The following is a 19,135-nucleotide window of genomic DNA, read 5'->3' as shown; positions in this document are numbered from 1 at the left end:
TTCGAGGGACAGTCGTACCAGTACACAGTACTTCCGTTCGGCCTGTCCCTGGCTCCCCGTACATTCACGAAATGTATGGATGCAGCACTTTCCCCCCTAAGGCGAAGGGGAGTGCGAATACTGAATTATCTCGACGATTGGCTGATTCTAGCACAATCAGAGAGTCAGTTAATAACACACAGATCTTGGATTATCAGCCATTTAGAATGCCTGGGTCTAAGAATCAATTTTGCAAAAAGCATACTATCTCCCAGCCAGAGGATTTCTTTCCTGGGAATAGTTCTAGACTCGATGCAAATGACAGCGCGTCTCTCATCAGAGCGCGCGCTCACCATCCGGCGCCTTGCAACATCATTCAGGGCGGGCGCGCTCGCCCCCGTCAAGCGGTTTCAGAGGATGCTCGGTCTCATGGCCTCAGCATCGGCCGTACTCCAGCTAGGATTGTTGCATATGCGCCCTCTCCAACGCTGGCTCAAGAGCCGCGTCCCTACTCACGCGTGGCGTTCGGGCCACCTTTTAATCAGAGCGAACCACGGCTGTATAAAAGCCCTGACGCACTGGAAAGCCGCCGACTGGTACCAGTCAGGCGTGAGTCTGGGTGTGAACACAAGGAGAAAGATGATAACGACAGATGCCTCCAAAATAGGTTGGGGGGCCCTTTATGAGGGCAGGCCTGTCTCCGGCTTTTGGTCAAACCCGGAGAAGCGCCTACACATAAACTGTCTGGAAATGAAAGCGGTCGCTTTGGCTCTCAGAGCCCTGCTCCCACAGCTGAGAAACGAACACGTCTTGGTCCGAACGGACAACATGACGGTAGTATCGTACATAAATCGCCAGGGTGGACTCAGGTCGAGCTCCATGCATTCAATGGCCAGGAGACTCATTTTATGGTCCCAGCACAACTTGCGCTCGCTGAGAGCAGCGCATGTGCCAGGTGCCCTGAACCAGGGGGCGGACATGCTATCCAGAGACAAAATTCTCCCAGGAGAATGGGCTCTCAACCCGCTGACGATTCACTGGTTATGGAAAACCTTTGGCAAAGCGGAGATCGACCTCTTCGCCTCCAAGGAGAACGCGCACTGCCCTCTTTTCTTCACGAAAAGCATGGATGCGCTCGCCCAGAGCTGGCCGAGCCGTCCCTTATATGCCTTTCCCCCGATCGCGATGCTACCGCAGGTCATCAGTCGGGTCAGAGAGGAGAAAGACGCAGTGCTGCTGATAGCCCCACTCTGGAAGAACCAAACATGGTTTCCAGATCTGATGCAAATGCAATCTGCACCACGGCCGATTCCACTGAGGCCAGACCTCCTCAGTCAGGCCAACGGGATGATATTTCATCCCCGCCCCGATCTGTGGGCCCTTCATGCATGGCCCCTCAACGGGTTCCCAGGAACCTCACGAGCGGAGCACTAAAAACCATCGCTGAGGCGCGGGCGCCCTCCACGAGACGCTTATATGCCCAGAAATGGAAAGTGTTCAGTGTCTGGTGTAATGCCAAGGGCCTGAACCCTGAAACATGCGAGATTACGAACGTACTCGCTTTTCTACAAGGGCTTCTGGAGGCGGGCCGCGCCCCCTCCACGCTCAAAGTATATGTGGCGGCCATCACAGCATCACACGACCCTGTAATGGAACGTCCATTGGGAAGAAACGACCTAATTATTCGTTTCCTAAGGGGCGCTAGGAGGATGAACCCTTCACGCCCCCCCTCAGTGCCGATCTGGGACCTAGCTACTGTCCTAGACGCTCTTAAAGGGCCTCCGTTCGAACCACTCCGAACCGTGCACCTTAAACAGCTCTCGCTCAAGACTGCGCTCTTGCTGGCACTCGCCTCGGTCAAGAGAGTGGGCGACCTGCACGCGCTTTCGACAAGCGCTGCCTGCCTGGAATTCGGACCTAACGACTGCAGGGTCGTCCTTAGACCGAAACATGGGTATATTCCTAAAGTGCTCACCACTCCCTTCAGAGCACAGGTTATCTCCCTAACTGCGCTATCGTCCCCAGCAGACGAACACGACGCTAATCTACTCTGCCCCGTTAGGGCTCTCAGAGTGTATTTGGAGCGTTCTGCCCTATTCAGACAGACAGAACAACTGTTTGTATGCTTTGGCGGCCGTACGAAAGGTTCCGCCGTTTCAAAGCAGAGAATCTCTCACTGGATAGTTGAAGCTATAGCGCTGGCTTATGAAGCTAAGGGACTTCAATGCCCCTGGGGAGTCAAAGCACACTCCACCAGGAGTGTGGCTTCTTCCTGGGCATGGTCGAGCGGGATACCGATCGAGGATATTTGTGCGGCGGCAGGCTGGGCCTCACCGTCCACATTTATCAGGTTCTACAACCTACAGGTCCCGACACTGCATTCCAATGTACTATCAGCATGATGCTAGTTGAACTACGAGTTCGTATTTAGATTATGTATGTGCTTGTGTCACACTGAGCGCCTTCTAGCCGCTCTGTATTCTTTCCCACATATAAAGCTCGCCTCTGCCGGCTAGTTGGATGATAACTTTGCTTTTTTAGCTCAGGCACCTGCCTCTGGCTATCATAAGGCGAAGTTCAGCACGCACGGCGTTTTGCATGGTGTTCCCATAGCGTAAGCTACTTACGCAATAGGAGAGACCTCTCGAAAGGGAACGACTCGGTTACTAACGTAAACTCGGTTCCCTGAGAGGAGGGAACGAGTATTGCGTAAGCTGCCGTGCTTGTGCTTGGTTAGTTCGCTTCAGTCGTTTTAACCTAAAGAACTCTCATGACGGGGCGCCCAATATATAGCTCTTGGCCACGCCCATCTTGGCGGGCTCTGACGCGCGCGGGCGCGAAGCGCGCTCATTGGTCGCGCATTCAGAGTCGCCCCGTCATTGGTTCGAGCAAGTTGCCGCAGCACAGCCAATGACCGAGCTGCCTTCGTTCATTGCTGTCAGCTGTGCAGCTGCAATGCGTTTTACATAAAGACTTCAATATTCTCGAGAAAAGGAGTTCCCTTTCGAGAGGTCTCTCCTATTGCGTAAGTAGCTTACGCTATGGGAAAACTCCTTTTCTCGAGAATATTGAAGTCTTTATGTAAAACGCATTGCAGCTGCACAGCTGACAGCAATGAACGAAGGCAGCTCGGTCATTGGCTGTGCTGCGGCAACTTGCTCGAACCAATGACGGGGCGACTCTGAATGCGCGACCAATGAGCGCAAGTATGCCCACTGCTCACGCAAGTATTTACATCTGTTCGCTCTGCGACACTTGTAAAAGAGCAAATTTTCCAAGGCGTTGTTTCAAATGCCTTCCTGCGCGTCGTGCAGAGACCTTCTCCCGGACGGGGATCGTCACATCATCTGCGCTCGCTGCCTGGGCCGGGACCACGCAGAAGCTGCTTTGACCAAGGGCGGATGCCCCGAATGTGACGACCTGGGTCTCTCCGCACTGCGGGCTCGCCTCGCCGCTTTCGCCGTGAGCGAGCCCATCGCCGCCATCCCTCTGTTCGAGCCGCACACTAAGAAAAAGCGCCGCTCACAGAGGCTTCCTGAACCTGAGCTCAGTGACGTCACGCCGAGCCAGTCTCCGCGTGCTTCATCGCCGCTCTTGCCTTCCCCACCGCCGGTTCAGTTCACCCAGCCGGACCCACACCCCTCTAGCAGAGCGGTGGGCCTTGTGACTTTCGGCGCGTCCGAGGACGACGGGGGAATGGATGACAGCTTGTCAATCGACGCTGCATCGGACGACTGGCCGGGCTCCACTCTCGACCCCGCCCCGTCGACGCTAGCTAGCGCGAGCGGGGGCTCCACCATGGATAGCGAGATTATCCGCGTTCTCTCTAAGGCCGTGGAAGACCTCGGGCTCGATTGGTCTTCTCCCGAAGAACCAACCCGGAGCCGACTGGATGAGTGGTTTCTGCAGGGGCGCCAGCAGGCCCCTCGGCAAAGGCCTTCTCCCTTCTTCCCGGAAGTTCACGACGAACTCACCAAGTCGTGGAAAGCCCCCCACTCTGCGCGCCTAAAGCCTTCTTTTTCTTCCTCGCTCTCCTCTGTGGACGGCGCGAAGGAAAGAGGCTACGAGGGAACACCGCCCCTCGAGGAGGCCGTGGCCAATCATCTCTGCCCGCCCTCCACCACCGGATGGAAAGCCAAAGCTTCCCACCCCTCGAAGCCCTGCCGCACTACTTCAGCTCTCGCCGGTCGCGCCTACGCCGCCGCCGGCCAAGCTGCATCAGCGCTTCACTCTATGGCGGTACTTCAAGTGTTCCAAGCCAAGCTTCTCCGCTCTATGGACGAGTCTGGCCCCGAACCCGAAGCCTTTAAGGACCTACGCAGCGCGACTGACATAGCCCTGCGAGCCACGAAGGCCACCGCCCAGTCTATCGGCCGTGCCATGGCTAATTTGACTGTTCTCGAGCGCCATCTGTGGTTGACTCTGACTGAGATGAAGGACGCGGATAAGGCGCCATTTCTCGACGCGCCTATCTCCACCAGCGGGCTGTTTGGACCGGCGGTTAAGGGTTTCGCCGAACGCTTCACTGAGGCCCAGAATGCTTCACAAGCTATGCGGCATTTCCTGCCCAAGCGCTCCAGCTCATCGCAGAGCAGACAGAGGCCGCCGCAGCCGCAGCGGGCTAGAACAGCCCCCACCGCCTCTCAGCCCGCGCCTCAGGCTGACGCTCGACGCCGCTCGCGCTCTCACAACCGCAAGCCGCCTTCTGAGCGACGGGGTCCTCGGCCCAAGATTGTGCTGAACCCCGAGCCTCGAAAGCCGTCCTAGCCACAAGAATGAAAAGAGAGAGTGCGTGTCTCGCAAAAGCCGGACCACTCTCTCTGCAAAAGCTCAAGCATTACCCAGTCCCCTTACAGGCGGCTAGATATGTTCATACAGCAGTCAATGGGCCAGTCACAGAGCTCGCTCACCTGCAAACAAACGCCGTTTTTACGGCGACGCACAGAAAACACAAAAAGAGTCTTTTTCTGCCTGTGTCACTAAGGGTTCACATGTCCACAAGGTGTGCATTCCCAGATACTGTCAAAACAGTGCCAAATTCATTCCCAGCTCAAGCTGCGCACCCCATGAATGTAGATCACGTGCCTACGGTCATGTACGCACCACTACACACAAGCACTGTTCACACAGTTATAAATTCATCCCCAGTAAAAGCGGGAAACATTATAAAAGTGACGCGTGTGCCTACCACTGTTTATGCACCCCCACTTATAAACACTGTACTTACAGTGTCAAACCCAACCCCAGCCCAGGCTGCGAGTTTTACAGACACAGCGCGCGCTGCTGTAATCACACACGCGCCCATTCACTCAGCTGCTCAGCGCGCGCCCGCGCCTCTGAGAGCTATGAGCTCAGGCGATTCGCTGGCCGGGTCCCTGCGTCACAGCGGCCCGCCCCTAGCCTGTATTCAGCCCATATCTGTACACGCAGCGGCATGGGAAAATATTCCAGATATGCCGAAATGGGTATTGAATATAGTAAAGCACGGATACTCGCTCCAGTTCGCTCGCAGACCACCACGTTTTACGACTGTGGTCGAGACGAAAGTGAGAAAAGAGTGCTCACATGTTCTACGCACCGAGGTGCGCAAACTAATAGAAAAGGGCGCTGTGGAAACTGTTCCCCCGTCTCTGAGCGAGGCAGGTTTTTACAGCCGCTATTTTCTCGTCCCGAAAAAGGATGGCGGTCTCCGCCCCATCCTAGATCTCAGACACCTGAACAAAGCACTAATGATTCGCTCGTTCAGAATGTTAACAACCAAGCATATCCTCGCGCAAGTACGCCCAGGAGATTGGTTTCTCTCAGTGGATCTGAAAGATGCTTACTTTCACATTCCAATAGCGCCTCATCACAGGCCGTTTCTGAGATTCGCTTTCGAGGGACAGTCGTACCAGTACACAGTACTTCCGTTCGGCCTGTCCCTGGCTCCCCGTACATTCACGAAATGTATGGATGCAGCACTTTCCCCCCTAAGGCGAAGGGGAGTGCGAATACTGAATTATCTCGACGATTGGCTGATTCTAGCACAATCAGAGAGTCAGTTAATAACACACAGATCTTGGATTATCAGCCATTTAGAATGCCTGGGTCTAAGAATCAATTTTGCAAAAAGCATACTATCTCCCAGCCAGAGGATTTCTTTCCTGGGAATAGTTCTAGACTCGATGCAAATGACAGCGCGTCTCTCATCAGAGCGCGCGCTCACCATCCGGTGCCTTGCAACATCATTCAGGGCGGGCGCGCTCGCCCCCGTCAAGCGGTTTCAGAGGATGCTCGGTCTCATGGCCTCAGCATCGGCCGTACTCCAGCTAGGATTGTTGCATATGCGCCCTCTCCAACGCTGGCTCAAGAGCCGCGTCCCTACTCACGCGTGGCGTTCGGGCCACCTTTTAATCAGAGCGAACCACGGCTGTATAAAAGCCCTGACGCACTGGAAAGCCGCCGACTGGTACCAGTCAGGCGTGAGTCTGGGTGTGAACACAAGGAGAAAGATGATAACGACAGATGCCTCCAAAATAGGTTGGGGGGCCCTTTACGAGGGCAGGCCTGTCTCCGGCTTTTGGTCAAACCCGGAGAAGCGCCTACACATAAACTGTCTGGAAATGAAAGCGGTCGCTTTGGCTCTCAGAGCCCTGCTCCCACAGCTGAGAAACGAACACGTCTTGGTCCGAACGGACAACATGACGGTAGTATCGTACATAAATCGCCAGGGTGGACTCAGGTCGAGCTCCATGCATTCAATGGCCAGGAGACTCATTTTATGGTCCCAGCACAACTTGCGCTCGCTGAGAGCAGCGCATGTGCCAGGTGCCCTGAACCAGGGGGCGGACATGCTATCCAGAGACAAAATTCTCCCAGGAGAATGGGCTCTCAACCCGCTGACGATTCACTGGTTATGGAAAACCTTTGGCAAAGCGGAGATCGACCTCTTCGCCTCCAAGGAGAACGCGCACTGCCCTCTTTTCTTCACGAAAAGCATGGATGCGCTCGCCCAGAGCTGGCCGAGCCGTCCCTTATATGCCTTTCCCCCGATCGCGATGCTACCGCAGGTCATCAGTCGGGTCAGAGAGGAGAAAGACGCAGTGCTGCTGATAGCCCCACTCTGGAAGAACCAAACATGGTTTCCAGATCTGATGCAAATGCAATCTGCACCACGGCCGATTCCACTGAGGCCAGACCTCCTCAGTCAGGCCAACGGGATGATATTTCATCCCCGCCCCGATCTGTGGGCCCTTCATGCATGGCCCCTCAACGGGTTCCCAGGAACCTCACGAGCGGAGCACTAAAAACCATCGCTGAGGCGCGGGCGCCCTCCACGAGACGCTTATATGCCCAGAAATGGAAAGTGTTCAGTGTCTGGTGTAATGCCAAGGGCCTGAACCCTGAAACATGCGAGATTACGAACGTACTCGCTTTTCTACAAGGGCTTCTGGAGGCGGGCCGCGCCCCCTCCACGCTCAAAGTATATGTGGCGGCCATCACAGCATCACACGACCCTGTAATGGAACGTCCATTGGGAAGAAACGACCTAATTATTCGTTTCCTAAGGGGCGCTAGGAGGATGAACCCTTCACGCCCCCCCTCAGTGCCGATCTGGGACCTAGCTACTGTCCTAGACGCTCTTAAAGGGCCTCCGTTCGAACCACTCCGAACCGTGCACCTTAAACAGCTCTCGCTCAAGACTGCGCTCTTGCTGGCACTCGCCTCGGTCAAGAGAGTGGGCGACCTGCACGCGCTTTCGACAAGCGCTGCCTGCCTAGAATTCGGACCTAACGACTGCAGGGTCGTCCTTAGACCGAAACATGGGTATATTCCTTAAGTGCTCACCACTCCCTTCAGAGCACAGGTTATCTCCCTAACTGCGCTATCGTCCCCAGCAGACGAACACGACGCTAATCTACTCTGCCCCGTTAGGGCTCTCAGAGTGTATTTGGAGCGTTCTGCCCTATTCAGACAGACAGAACAACTGTTTGTATGCTTTGGCGGCCGTACGAAAGGTTCCGCCGTTTCAAAGCAGAGAATCTCTCACTGGATAGTTGAAGCTATAGCGCTGGCTTATGAAGCTAAGGGACTTCAATACCCCTGGGGAGTCAAAGCACACTCCACCAGGAGTGTGGCTTCTTCCTGGGCATGGTCGAGCGGGATACCGATCGAGGATATTTGTGCGGCGGCAGGCTGGGCCTCACCGTCCACATTTATCAGGTTCTACAACCTACAGGTCCCGACACTGCATTCCAATGTACTATCAGCATGATGCTAGTTGAACTACGAGTTCGTATCTAGATTATGTATGTGCTTGTGTCACACTGAGCGCCTTCTAGCCGCTCTGTATTCTTTCCCACATATAAAGCTCGCCTCTGCCGGCTAGTTGGATGATAACTTTGCTTTTTTAGCTCAGGCACCTGCCTCTGGCTATCATAAGGCGAAGTTCAGCACGCACGGCGTTTTGCATGGTGTTCCCATAGCGTAAGCTACTTACGCAATAGGAGAGACCTCTCGAAAGGGAACGACTCGGTTACTAACGTAACCTCGGTTCCCTGAGAGGAGGGAACGAGTATTGCGTAAGCTGCCGTGCTTGTGCTTGGTTAGTTCGCTTCAGTCGTTTTAACCTAAAGAACTCTCATGACGGGGCGCCCAATATATAGCTCTTGGCCACGCCCATCTTGGCGGGCTCTGACGCGCGCGGGCGCGAAGCGCGCTCATTGGTCGCGCATTCAGAGTCGCCCCGTCATTGGTTCGAGCAAGTTGCCGCAGCACAGCCAATGACCGAGCTGCCTTCGTTCATTGCTGTCAGCTGTGCAGCTGCAATGCGTTTTACATAAAGACTTCAATATTCTCGAGAAAAGGAGTTTTCCCATAGCGTAAGCTACTTACGCAATACTCGTTCCCTCCTCTCAGGGAACCGAGGTTACGTTTATCGTTTTCCCATAGCGTAAGCTACTTACGCAATACTCGTTCCCTCCTCTCAGGGAACCGAGGTTACGTTAGTAACCGAGTCGTTTCAGCGTCGAGTCTTTTGAGGTGAGGAGAGCAGTTCACGGTATTTCTCATATTTACACAACCACCACACACACTTTATACAGTTTGATTAAGCGACAGACTCTTTTCTGTATTGTTTTCATCGATCACAGCGATACTTGTGCGTTTTTTCTGGCGTCTTTTCTACTGAAATAAACATTTAAGTTAGTGCAGCAGCAGCGAGCATGAGGAGAATATGTTGAATTCATTCAGACCTGAGCGAGTGTGTGTTCGTTTGTGTGATTGTATCAATGTTTGGAGTGAGAACTGTTACTGAATGTTAAAGTCAAGAGTTAAAGTTTGAGATCTGTGAGGGGAATTGATGCTGCTGCCGTTTTATTTTATCTTTAACAAATCAAATTTGTTACTTGCTTCACATTGTTAAAATATACTGGAGCAGATACGGCTAAAACCTTCACATTGAGCTTCTAATGAGTTTTTTAGGATCAGTGTCAGTTTTGATCTAATAACATTAGTGAAATAAATGTAGTTACTACCAAATCAAAATATATTTTAGATTTTGACATTAGATTTTGGCTGCTGTAGTTTTTTTAGATGAGGTGGTTAATTAAGATGAATAGCTTTAATGTTTATTTTTATACATTTTTTATGTTTTATCATTGTCATGTTGTGAGAAGCAACAGTATTGTCTTTCAATAGAGCAGTTTTATAGGCTTTTATCATGTATTATGAATCAAATAATGTGTTTCTAACAGCAAACACTCAGAATAAAGTGAGATGATCTGCTGATGATCCTGAATGTCTTGATGAATGAGTGTTGATAGTCTGAGGATCATCAATATTAACAGATCTGCTGAAAACACTCTTTATTTCATGACAATAGTTCCTGTTTTCTCCTCATTTATTATGCTGATGTCTTCAGATCTCCTGTAAATTGCCACTTAAAGCTCATTTCATTGGTGTCAGGGTATTTGTTGCTCACAAATACGTTTAATTCTGTGTCCATGTTTTCAACTGTTTTTTTTCTGACCAAGCTCCTCCCACATCAATTCTCGAATAAATGCTGTAAATTCCCATCAGCTACAAGTGAAGACGAGAATGAAAGCATCAGGAAGAGCTGAAATCTGCAAAGACTGAGTTTATTAAAGAGGACAGTGAGAACACGAGTGATCCAGAACCTGCAGAATGAAACACACTGAAGATCCTGAAGAACAAAGAGGTTGGTGTTTATTCTTCATTCATTCATGATGCTGAAGAACATTCATGTTACAAACATTCAAGCACGTCATCACATTTAGGCTAGATAAACAGTTAAACTATGAAATGGCACAGAATTTTCTGGGTTTTTCTTCAACAAATGGTCAGTAAAGGGAGGTTTGTGACATTTTTATATTGATTATCAATATTAGATCAAGCTAAATACTATTTTACATTTATTTTATATCTGGTTCCCAATTTGCAACAACGTTACCAACATTTTAGTCATTTTCAACATAGTTAAAACAATTATTATTTTTTAAGAATAATCAGTAAACACCAAGTTACTGATGAAGTTGTATTTGTCAAATATCATACAAGTTATTCATAGTTATAGAGATTCTTCTTACAGTAACTTTGGTAACAGGGTTGATGAATACAGTCAATGCTACAGTCTGTGTAAAACTGAGACAATGGATTTAGATTATTTTCTTGTCTTCCCATCATGCAGTAGAAATAGCCCAGATGATAGGGGTGCATGATTCAGAAAATGCCACGATTCGATATAGATTTTTAGGCTCAAGATTCGATTCAAAATAGATTTTCGATTCATAAAAGATTCTCAATTCAAAAAATGATTCGCAGAATGTTAATGTAGTTTACTTTTTCCTATGTGATTGATTGCAGTAGACTTAATTTGTTGTTTCTTTTCTTTTAAATTATATGTAGTTTGATATTATATATGTCTTCATACAAAAATAAAAACTTTTGCAACTAAAAAGTGCAAAGTGCCAAGCTTTGGCCAGCTTTCAAATATATTTAATTCAAGTTTAAAATAAAACTTTAATAAAAAGATTTACATTTAGCTTTAAAGTAACAAACAATTATGCTAAATTTGGTTTAAGGAGTACTTCAGCTACCAGGTTGACTGTTGTAATGGGAACGCAATCCTTTTTCTCAGGATCAATGTCCCACATCAGTTTTTGAAACATTGAGGCACGGATGTACCTAATACAAATAAATAAAACATCTCCAGTTAACTAGCAGAGCATTTATTTAGTTCGCTATTAAATAAGAGATCTAGTGCTTAAATCTGTTGTTTTTGAACTCAAGCTGAGCGCTCGTTGCCGCTGCTATCAGTGTCATGGATACAGTTGTTCTCTGTGGCGCGCGCAGTCTTCACTCGGACGCGCGCTTCAACCTATCGCCGTTGTGGAGACTCAATACAAAATAAAATGCACACAAACGTGTCCCTGCTTGATATAGACTGTAACCACTGATGAACATATTCGGTATTGATGAGAGAGAGAAAAAACATCTCACACGTAAATTATGAAACGCTAGACCATTTAAGAACTCAAACAAAATTTGCAAATCGATGCATTCATTTAGGGGTTGAGCAGAGAGGCTTCACAGTTTGACCAGCGGCCAGCAAGAACTTGTAATGTAGCTATTATCAGACCGTCCCTCGCGGCCTCGAAACACTACCGGACCACCGGATTTTTTTGCACACCCCTATCAGATGATGTCACAATTTTAAGAAATGCTCTGTTTTTTAAAGGAGGAAAATCATGTCAGGAGTAACAGATTATTAGATTAGATTAGATTAGATCTTTATTGTCATTGTATGCGATACAACGAAATTCTGTTGGAGCAATCCTCTCCAGATAGCAGCATAGAGTAAAAAAGATATACAAAACATACAGTATATACACATACACGTACAAACACACATGCATACATATCCATGTACACACTCACACATATATATATATACATATTCACATACATTACATACACACACATGCATACACATATCCACATACACTAACACATTCTTAATAAATGGATAAAAATAGCTAAAACGGTGAACATAGCAGTTATTGCACAGAGTCCGATTGCACTGAGAGGGTAAAAGGATGTAAGAGAGATGTGTGTATCTATGTTTGTATGCATGGACGTGCGTATGATTTTTGCAATATGTTCACAGCTCTGGGGAAAAAGCTGTTCCTGAGTCTATTTGTGCGTGTGCTGAGGGTTCTCAGTCTGCCTGAGGGGAGGGTGATGAACAGGGAGTGTCCTTGTATGTGAGGTATCCTGCAAGATGTTTGTGGCTCGCGTAAGAAGACTTTTTGAGTATATTTCACTCAAGTTCGGTAGGGTTGGAGCCAATTATTCTCTCAGCCGTCTTGACAACCCGCTGCAGGTCCTTTCTTTCCGCTGCTGTGCAGCTGGAGTGCCACACCGTACAGCAGTATGACAGGGTGCTCTCAATTGTGCAGCGATAAAAACGCGTCAGAAGTTCCTGAGGGAGCCCATTGCCCTTCAGGGTCCTCAGGAAGAACATCTTCTGCTGGGCTTTTTTAATGGTATGGGAGGTATTCTGGCTCCAGGTTAGATCCTCTGCAATATGCACTCCCAAGAACTTAAAGGTTGCCACCCTCTCCACCTCCTTCCCGTTGATACACAGTCCTTTGTGGTTTATTTTGTTCCTTCTGTAGTCAATATTTATTTATTTTGTCTTCTTAATGTTGAGATTGAGGTCATTGTCCGTACACCAAGCTGGCAGGTTCTGGACCTCTTTCCTGTAGGCTGTTTCATTATTGTCTGATATGAGACCCACTATGGTTGTGTCATCAGCAAATTTGATGAGAGTGTTGGAGTTGTGGGAGGAAGTACAGTCGAGGGTGAAAAGTGAATAGAGGGCTGGACTAAGGACACAGCCCTGGGGAATAATGCTAGAGGAAGTGTGGTGGCTAATCATGACACGCTGGGGTCTATTGGTGAGGAAGTCTTTAATCCACTGGCATAGAAGATCTCCCAGGCCCAGTGTTTGTAGTTTGTTAATCAATTTATCTGGGTTGATGGAGTTGAATGCAGAGCTATAGTCAATAAATAGCATCCTAACATAGCTGTTGGGGGTTTCCAAATGTGTGAGGGCTGTGTGCAATGCTATGGAGATAGCATCATCAGTGGATCTATTAATCCTGTATGCAAATTGATGTCGATCGAGTTCAGGAGGAATACAGGCCTTCACGTGGGGCAGTACCAATCTCTCAAAGCATTTCATGATCACTGGCGTGAGAACCACTGGTCGGTAATCATTCAGGCTTCTGATAGCTGAGGTTTTGGGTACCGGAATTATAGTGGCGGTTTTCAGATAGGTGGGGACTACGGCCTGCTATAGTGACTGATTAAGGGCCCGTCCACACGAAGACGCGTTTCGCTGTATACGTATACATTTTTTATCGTATTGGCGTTTCGTCCACACGGATCCGGCGTTTTGGGAGAGTAAAACCGCTATTTTTTGAAACCAGGTCCCAAAGTGGATAAATCTGAAAACGACACCCTTGCAGTTTCGTGTGTACAGCTAATCCGTATATTTTGTGAAACGATGATGTCATCACATCACGTGTCGGCGCATGCTCAAGTGGCTTTTAGTGGCCTAAAAATGCGTGTGAATACTGGAGTAAGCTGGTCAACGCATTCCTTCAGCACTCGTCCTGCAACTCCATCCGGCCCCGTTGGTTTGTTGCAGTTGATGTTACGTAATTCTCTCTTTACCTGGTAGGTCAGAAAAGTGAGTGGCTGGTCGCTCCCTGAGTAGGTGGTGCTTGTGTGTGAGTCTGGTCCCCTGTTGTTGCTCGAACTAGAGTTATCAAAACGGGCGAAGAAGGTGTTTAGCTGGTCTGGGAGAGAGGAGTCAGTTGAGATGGAATTTCTGTTGCTCAGTTTGTAGCCACTAATGTTCTTTACACCCTGCCACATTGCACGAGGGGTTATTGTCATTGAAATTGTCCTCAATGCGTTGTTTGTATTTCCGCTTTCCACATGTGATGCCTTTAAGTAGGTTGACTCTCGCCCTTCTGTATTCCTCTTTGTCCCCTCTCAGCGCTGTGTGTCGAGCTCTAAGCAGCTCTCTTACCCTGTTGATAAACCAGGGCTTTTGGTTGGGGAGCACTTTAATTTGCTTCTTTGTTGTTACAATGTCCGTGCAGAAGTTGATGTATGAAAGGACTGTGGATGTATGGTGCTCAATGTCTGAATGTTCAAAGAGCTCCCACATAGTGTCATCAGAGCTGAAGAGGCTTCTGCAGTCCAGATCTGCACTGTTTTTACCTGTGGTTTGATCCTACTGATGATGGGCTTGTAGGCTGGTGTCAGGAGCAGGGATAGATGGTCAGACTGTCCGAGATGAGGTAAAGACTGGGTTTTATAAGCTCTGGGAACATTTGTGTACACCTGATCCAGTGTTTTGTTATTCCTTGTTTTAATGTTCACATTCTTATAAAATTTGGGCAAAACTGTCTTCAGGTTAGTGTGGTTAAAATCCCCTGCTACTATAAATATGCTCTCCGGGTGTCTGTTTTGCTGCTTGCATATGGCATCATATAGCTTACCCATGGCTGTTTTAGCATTGGCTCTGGGGTGTACACAGACAGCCGTGATGAAAACAGGGTTGAGTGAAACATGTAGGACACAGATAATGCTAATAAAAATTGTTAATTTAAAACTAGTTAAAGCCACTCTACACTGTGAGCATGTGAAGTTTCTACAGACACTGCAACGGTCGTGAAATGAATTTGTGCCTGAATTTTTCACAAACATAAATTTAACATAACAAATAATAAAAATAAATAAGTTAAGCACTCCACTTGAATGATAAATGTTTGTGTTATTTCTCACAGGGTTATTCACTTGAGCTTGTGTTTCTGGTGCCCCACTTTCACAGACTCATGAATGGAAGTCAGTGCAAGGAAAAGTTTAGTGTGAACGGCCATTAATAATTAAAATATTTTAGTAAAATAAATATCAATCTCAAAGTTGGTGGCAAAATATGGCAGTATTGTATATTTTAATGTTAATATCATGTTAGATAATTGTGTCATTTATCAAATATATTTAATAATCATTGCTAAAAAAAACATGGGATTTGTGCCTATGATGTTTTAAAAATAATAATTGGAAGATAAATGTACCTCATTCATGGAAAGTTTCAAGGACATGTAATCAATTTATAAAAAGGCATGAAATTATCATAATATTTTAAAGCAGGTGTCTACTTTCTACCATTACATCAGTGCTCACTTTCATGTCCTTTCACTTTATATTTCTTTCTTTGAAGAGAAATATTTTGATGTACTAAAAATTAAATGTAATAATTGTTTCTTTCCTGTCAGACCTGATGGAAGAGAGCGAGGAGAGTGAAGAACTGAGTGAAGTGGAGGAGGAACATCATGTCCAACCTGGAGAAAAACCTTTGAGTCGCTCAAAGACTAAACAGACATTTTTAAAGAAAAGAAGAGCCAAGAAATCTTTCACCTGCACTCAGTGTGGGAAGAGTTTCACAACCAAACGCAATCTGGAGCGTCACATGAGGATCCACACTGGAGAGAAGCTGCACACGTGTGATCAGTGCGGGAAGAGTTTCATACAAAAAGAAAGACTTGAGGAACACAACAGAGTTCATACAGGTGAGAAACCTTACAAGTGTTCACACTGCGACAAGAGATTCAGTCATTCGACATCTCTGAAAAGACATGAGAGGATCCACACTGGAGGAAAGCCGTTCACATGTGATCAATGCGGGAAGAGTTTCACTGATAAAGCATATCTGACGGATCACATGAGAGTTCACACTGGAGAGAGACCGTTCATTTGTGATCAGTGTGGAAAGAGCTTCACTAAATCAACACACCTCAAGGAACACATAAACATCCACACTGGAGAAAGGCTGTACACCTGTGATCAATGTGGCAAAACTTTTTTGTCGAATTCAAACCTGAAGACACACCTGACAGTTCATATGAAGGAGAAGCCGCATTCATGTTCTGTGTGTGGAAAGAGTTTTTCACTGCGGCAATATTTAAAAAGACATCAGAAAAGTCATACAGGTGTGAGAGAGTATGTGTGTTTTGTGTGTGAGAAGACTTTTATTACAGCAAACAGTTTAAAACTGCACCAGATAATTCACACTGGAGAAAAGCCGTATCACTGCACTGCATGTGGGAAGCGTTTCAATCATCCATCTTCTCTATGCAAACATACCAAACACATCCACTGTAAGTAGATCCTCTACAGATCCAGCACTTTCATGTATGATGCTGTGTTTTCGCCAAATGTGACACAATAATGCATCAAGCTATAAAATACAATCTGGATAAATCTGGCCTAACCAGCCATAACATTCGACATGACAAAGAAACTTTATCTGAAGTTCTCGCAGTGAATAAAGTTCGTCTTTAAAACCAGCAGATTCAACTGTGGGATTCAGATCAACTCAAAGTTCCTCCCAAAAAACAATGTTAAAAGGTTTATTCTTTATATAATTTTGCTTCATGATATGAATTATTTTGTTGTGCATGCTTATGAGTTTCATATTATGGTCACTTGTCTTATCCATATGTATCTCATGTATTGTACTTCTAGATTTAGTAAAATCTAGATTTAGCTGTATTTGGCCGAGCAGTGGTTTGGGTGGCTCGCCATTGTATTAGATTTCTCCAATACATAAAATAAGTAAACCTTGACCAGAGTTCTTGTGCGGAGAAGAATTTATTGAAGGTTTGTAGTGTAGCAGTCCTTCAACAGTGATGTTAGCATGTCGCCCTTCAACAATCGTAACCCAAAGTTCTGTTTGTGAGACAGAACTTTATACATGAAACATGTTGGGACTTCCCACAGGAGATCGTTCTCACCTGCTAATCTACTCTGAGCAATGCTGTTTCTTTGTCATTCACACCAATCAGTTTCTGTGGGCCATAAATCTGTATGGGCTATTTGGCACACACCTCTAAAGACACAGACAGAGTTGATTACATCTGATGCATTGTCACAATGTAAATTAATCTGATGACTGAAAATACAAAATCTTTCAATCCCTCATCTGATCATTTTTGATCACAAAACAAACTTCATTAATCATATATACAGCATGCTACATACAGGCTCCATTACTTAAAATGACAGGATAAGAGTTCATGGTGAAATTTTGCATCCTCTTGAATGCTTGAGTCCTCTGGTGGCTTTTATTTTGGAGTTGTGATCTTTTGGAAGTGTTTTGTTCTGTGAATGTTCAGAAGTTTTCATCTAGGTGGCAAATGCAGTGCGGTCTAAACGTTGGATGTCTTTGCTCATCCTCTGGAGCGCTGGAACACCTGGAATCACACAAAAGAGAAAAGGGAAACATATCTTGCCAAGGAAAATATTTTAAACACATAATTCCTAACTGCCTGAAAAACTGTCCCTATTTAATATTGGCAGGACACTACTGTGTTTATCAGTAGCTGTATGTTTATGTTTTCGTCCTCGGGTGACAAATTAGAGCCTAAGAACCCTAGTCCTGTCATATCTGGACTCTGATAAACACTACTACAGAACTAAAATTATAACTAAAGCAGAATAAGCAGAAAATAAGAAAATGGACAATAGCAATGTGATGTTGATAAAATGAGTAAAGAGTTTAATCAATAGTTACATGAAGTAATATGCACAATAACAGTGCCTGGTGCTTGAGAATGCAAATCCTGAAATAGGTTGAAAAAAAAGGTTATCTCTGCGCAAACCTCAAAAACGCAAACCCGCGGGAACGCAGACCGTGTGCACATGCACATCACGTATTTAGTCCATATGTATGGGCGTTTGAAGACAGGTTTTTAAACCTTTTTTAAGACAAACCTTAAAACCTTTTTAAGACAAACACCTTTTTGAGTTTCTTCATGGGTTTTTTCGATCCACTTTAAGTGTGTATTCCAGGAGACAAGAATAACCTTGACTATTTCAGCTACAATCTCCACTTTACTGAGTTCATTGTCATAAAGTCCAGGTGTGTCGAGAGACAAGCTGTTCTTTCATCATCTGCAGATTCAGTAGATCTGGAGAATTCACTTCAGCCTCATGTTTCTTCTTAACTTCTTAAACCTCTGTTCTCCCAGTATAGTGTTTCCAGATGAGCTTTTCCCAGAGCAGTTCCTGCCCATCAGAAGAACCCGGATCACTGGATCATCTGGACTGGGTAAATTTAAATAGCATGAAGATGCACTCAAAAAATGATATGTTGGCTTTAATTATCTTTTTTATGCTAACAGGTTCCATAAATTAACTTTTTTTTGTCAACAGGTTCCACGTAACTGGGTTACGTTAAACAAACATAATTTGATCATGTAACTTCAACATCATGGAATAAGCGAGTAAGCGACCCAATTAAGCTCTGAGCAGAGTGTTGAATGAACACTGAAGCAGTGAAAACTGGATCACCATTATGATGATCAGTGTGTGTTTTAGTTGGGCTCTTGACCCTCACATCATAAACTTTAGAGTTTGTTTGGCGGCTGTACATGTGTTATAACAGCCAGATGAACACATATAAAGGGTGATCTGATTGTGTTGGTTATGTTTTAACATAATCATTATTTCACAATCATTTGACCTGAATCACTTAACTCGTATAGAACCCAGTTTCTAAGTTAAGTTAACCTTATGGGTTATAGCAGCTCTGTCATTGTACAGCACACCATTTTTAGCCTTTTCAATGAAATCCAAATTCAAATCAATAAAATATGTATGTATATATGTAGGCACAGCACAGACATCAAGATTTGGTGTATGAATCTCAGCAATGGTGACAAACAGATCACCTCTGAACATAAGCTCATTAATTTGCAGCAATGCATGGTGGGAGCCATGAATGAGTTTTGATTTGTGGCACCCAGAATGCATTGCAACATGCTTTATAATTGTCACCAATGTTGAGATTCACAGGCTGATTCTTGATGTCTGTGTGTGCCTACATAAAAAAATAGTTATTGAAGTTTCTTTATTTTTATTGATTTGATCATTGGCTAAAAATGGTATGCACTACAATGACAGTGCTGCTATAATCCATAAATTAAACTTCACTCAGAAATTGGGTTCTATATGGGTTCAGTGATTCAGGTCAAATGATTGTGAAATAACGATTATGGTAAACACAACCAACACC

General features: G+C 46.1%; 3 protein-coding genes and 1 pseudogene across 4 annotated transcripts in view; 2 read left to right on the top strand and 2 right to left on the bottom strand.

Moving 5' to 3' along the window:
- The window catches only part of LOC143714488 (uncharacterized), a 31,588-nt gene extending 14,555 nt beyond the window's left edge, over positions 1-17,033 (top strand). Inside the window, exon 2 of the mRNA XM_077205713.1 lies at positions 15,471-17,033. Coding sequence (XP_077061828.1) covers positions 15,471-16,225 — 755 coding nt within the window. The 3' untranslated portion in view covers positions 16,226-17,033. The remainder of the gene's footprint in view (positions 1-15,470) is intronic.
- Positions 1-19,135, bottom strand: part of LOC143714443 (uncharacterized) — a 207,832-nt pseudogene that overhangs the window by 45,963 nt on the left and 142,734 nt on the right. The window lies entirely within an intron of this gene.
- The window catches only part of LOC143714420 (uncharacterized), a 596,609-nt gene that overhangs the window by 467,139 nt on the left and 110,335 nt on the right, over positions 1-19,135 (top strand). The window lies entirely within an intron of this gene.
- The window catches only part of LOC143714411 (uncharacterized), a 245,919-nt gene that overhangs the window by 219,873 nt on the left and 6,911 nt on the right, over positions 1-19,135 (bottom strand). The gene's annotated exons all lie outside the window — the stretch shown is intronic.

This window comes from Siphateles boraxobius, unplaced genomic scaffold, assembly GCF_051911475.1.
Source record: "Siphateles boraxobius isolate OS27281-9 unplaced genomic scaffold, OSU_SipBor_1 54, whole genome shotgun sequence".
Lineage (NCBI taxonomy): Eukaryota > Metazoa > Chordata > Actinopteri > Cypriniformes > Leuciscidae > Siphateles > Siphateles boraxobius.
The sequence above is the reverse complement of the archived record's forward strand: the minus strand, read 5'-3'. Positions and strand labels throughout refer to the sequence as shown.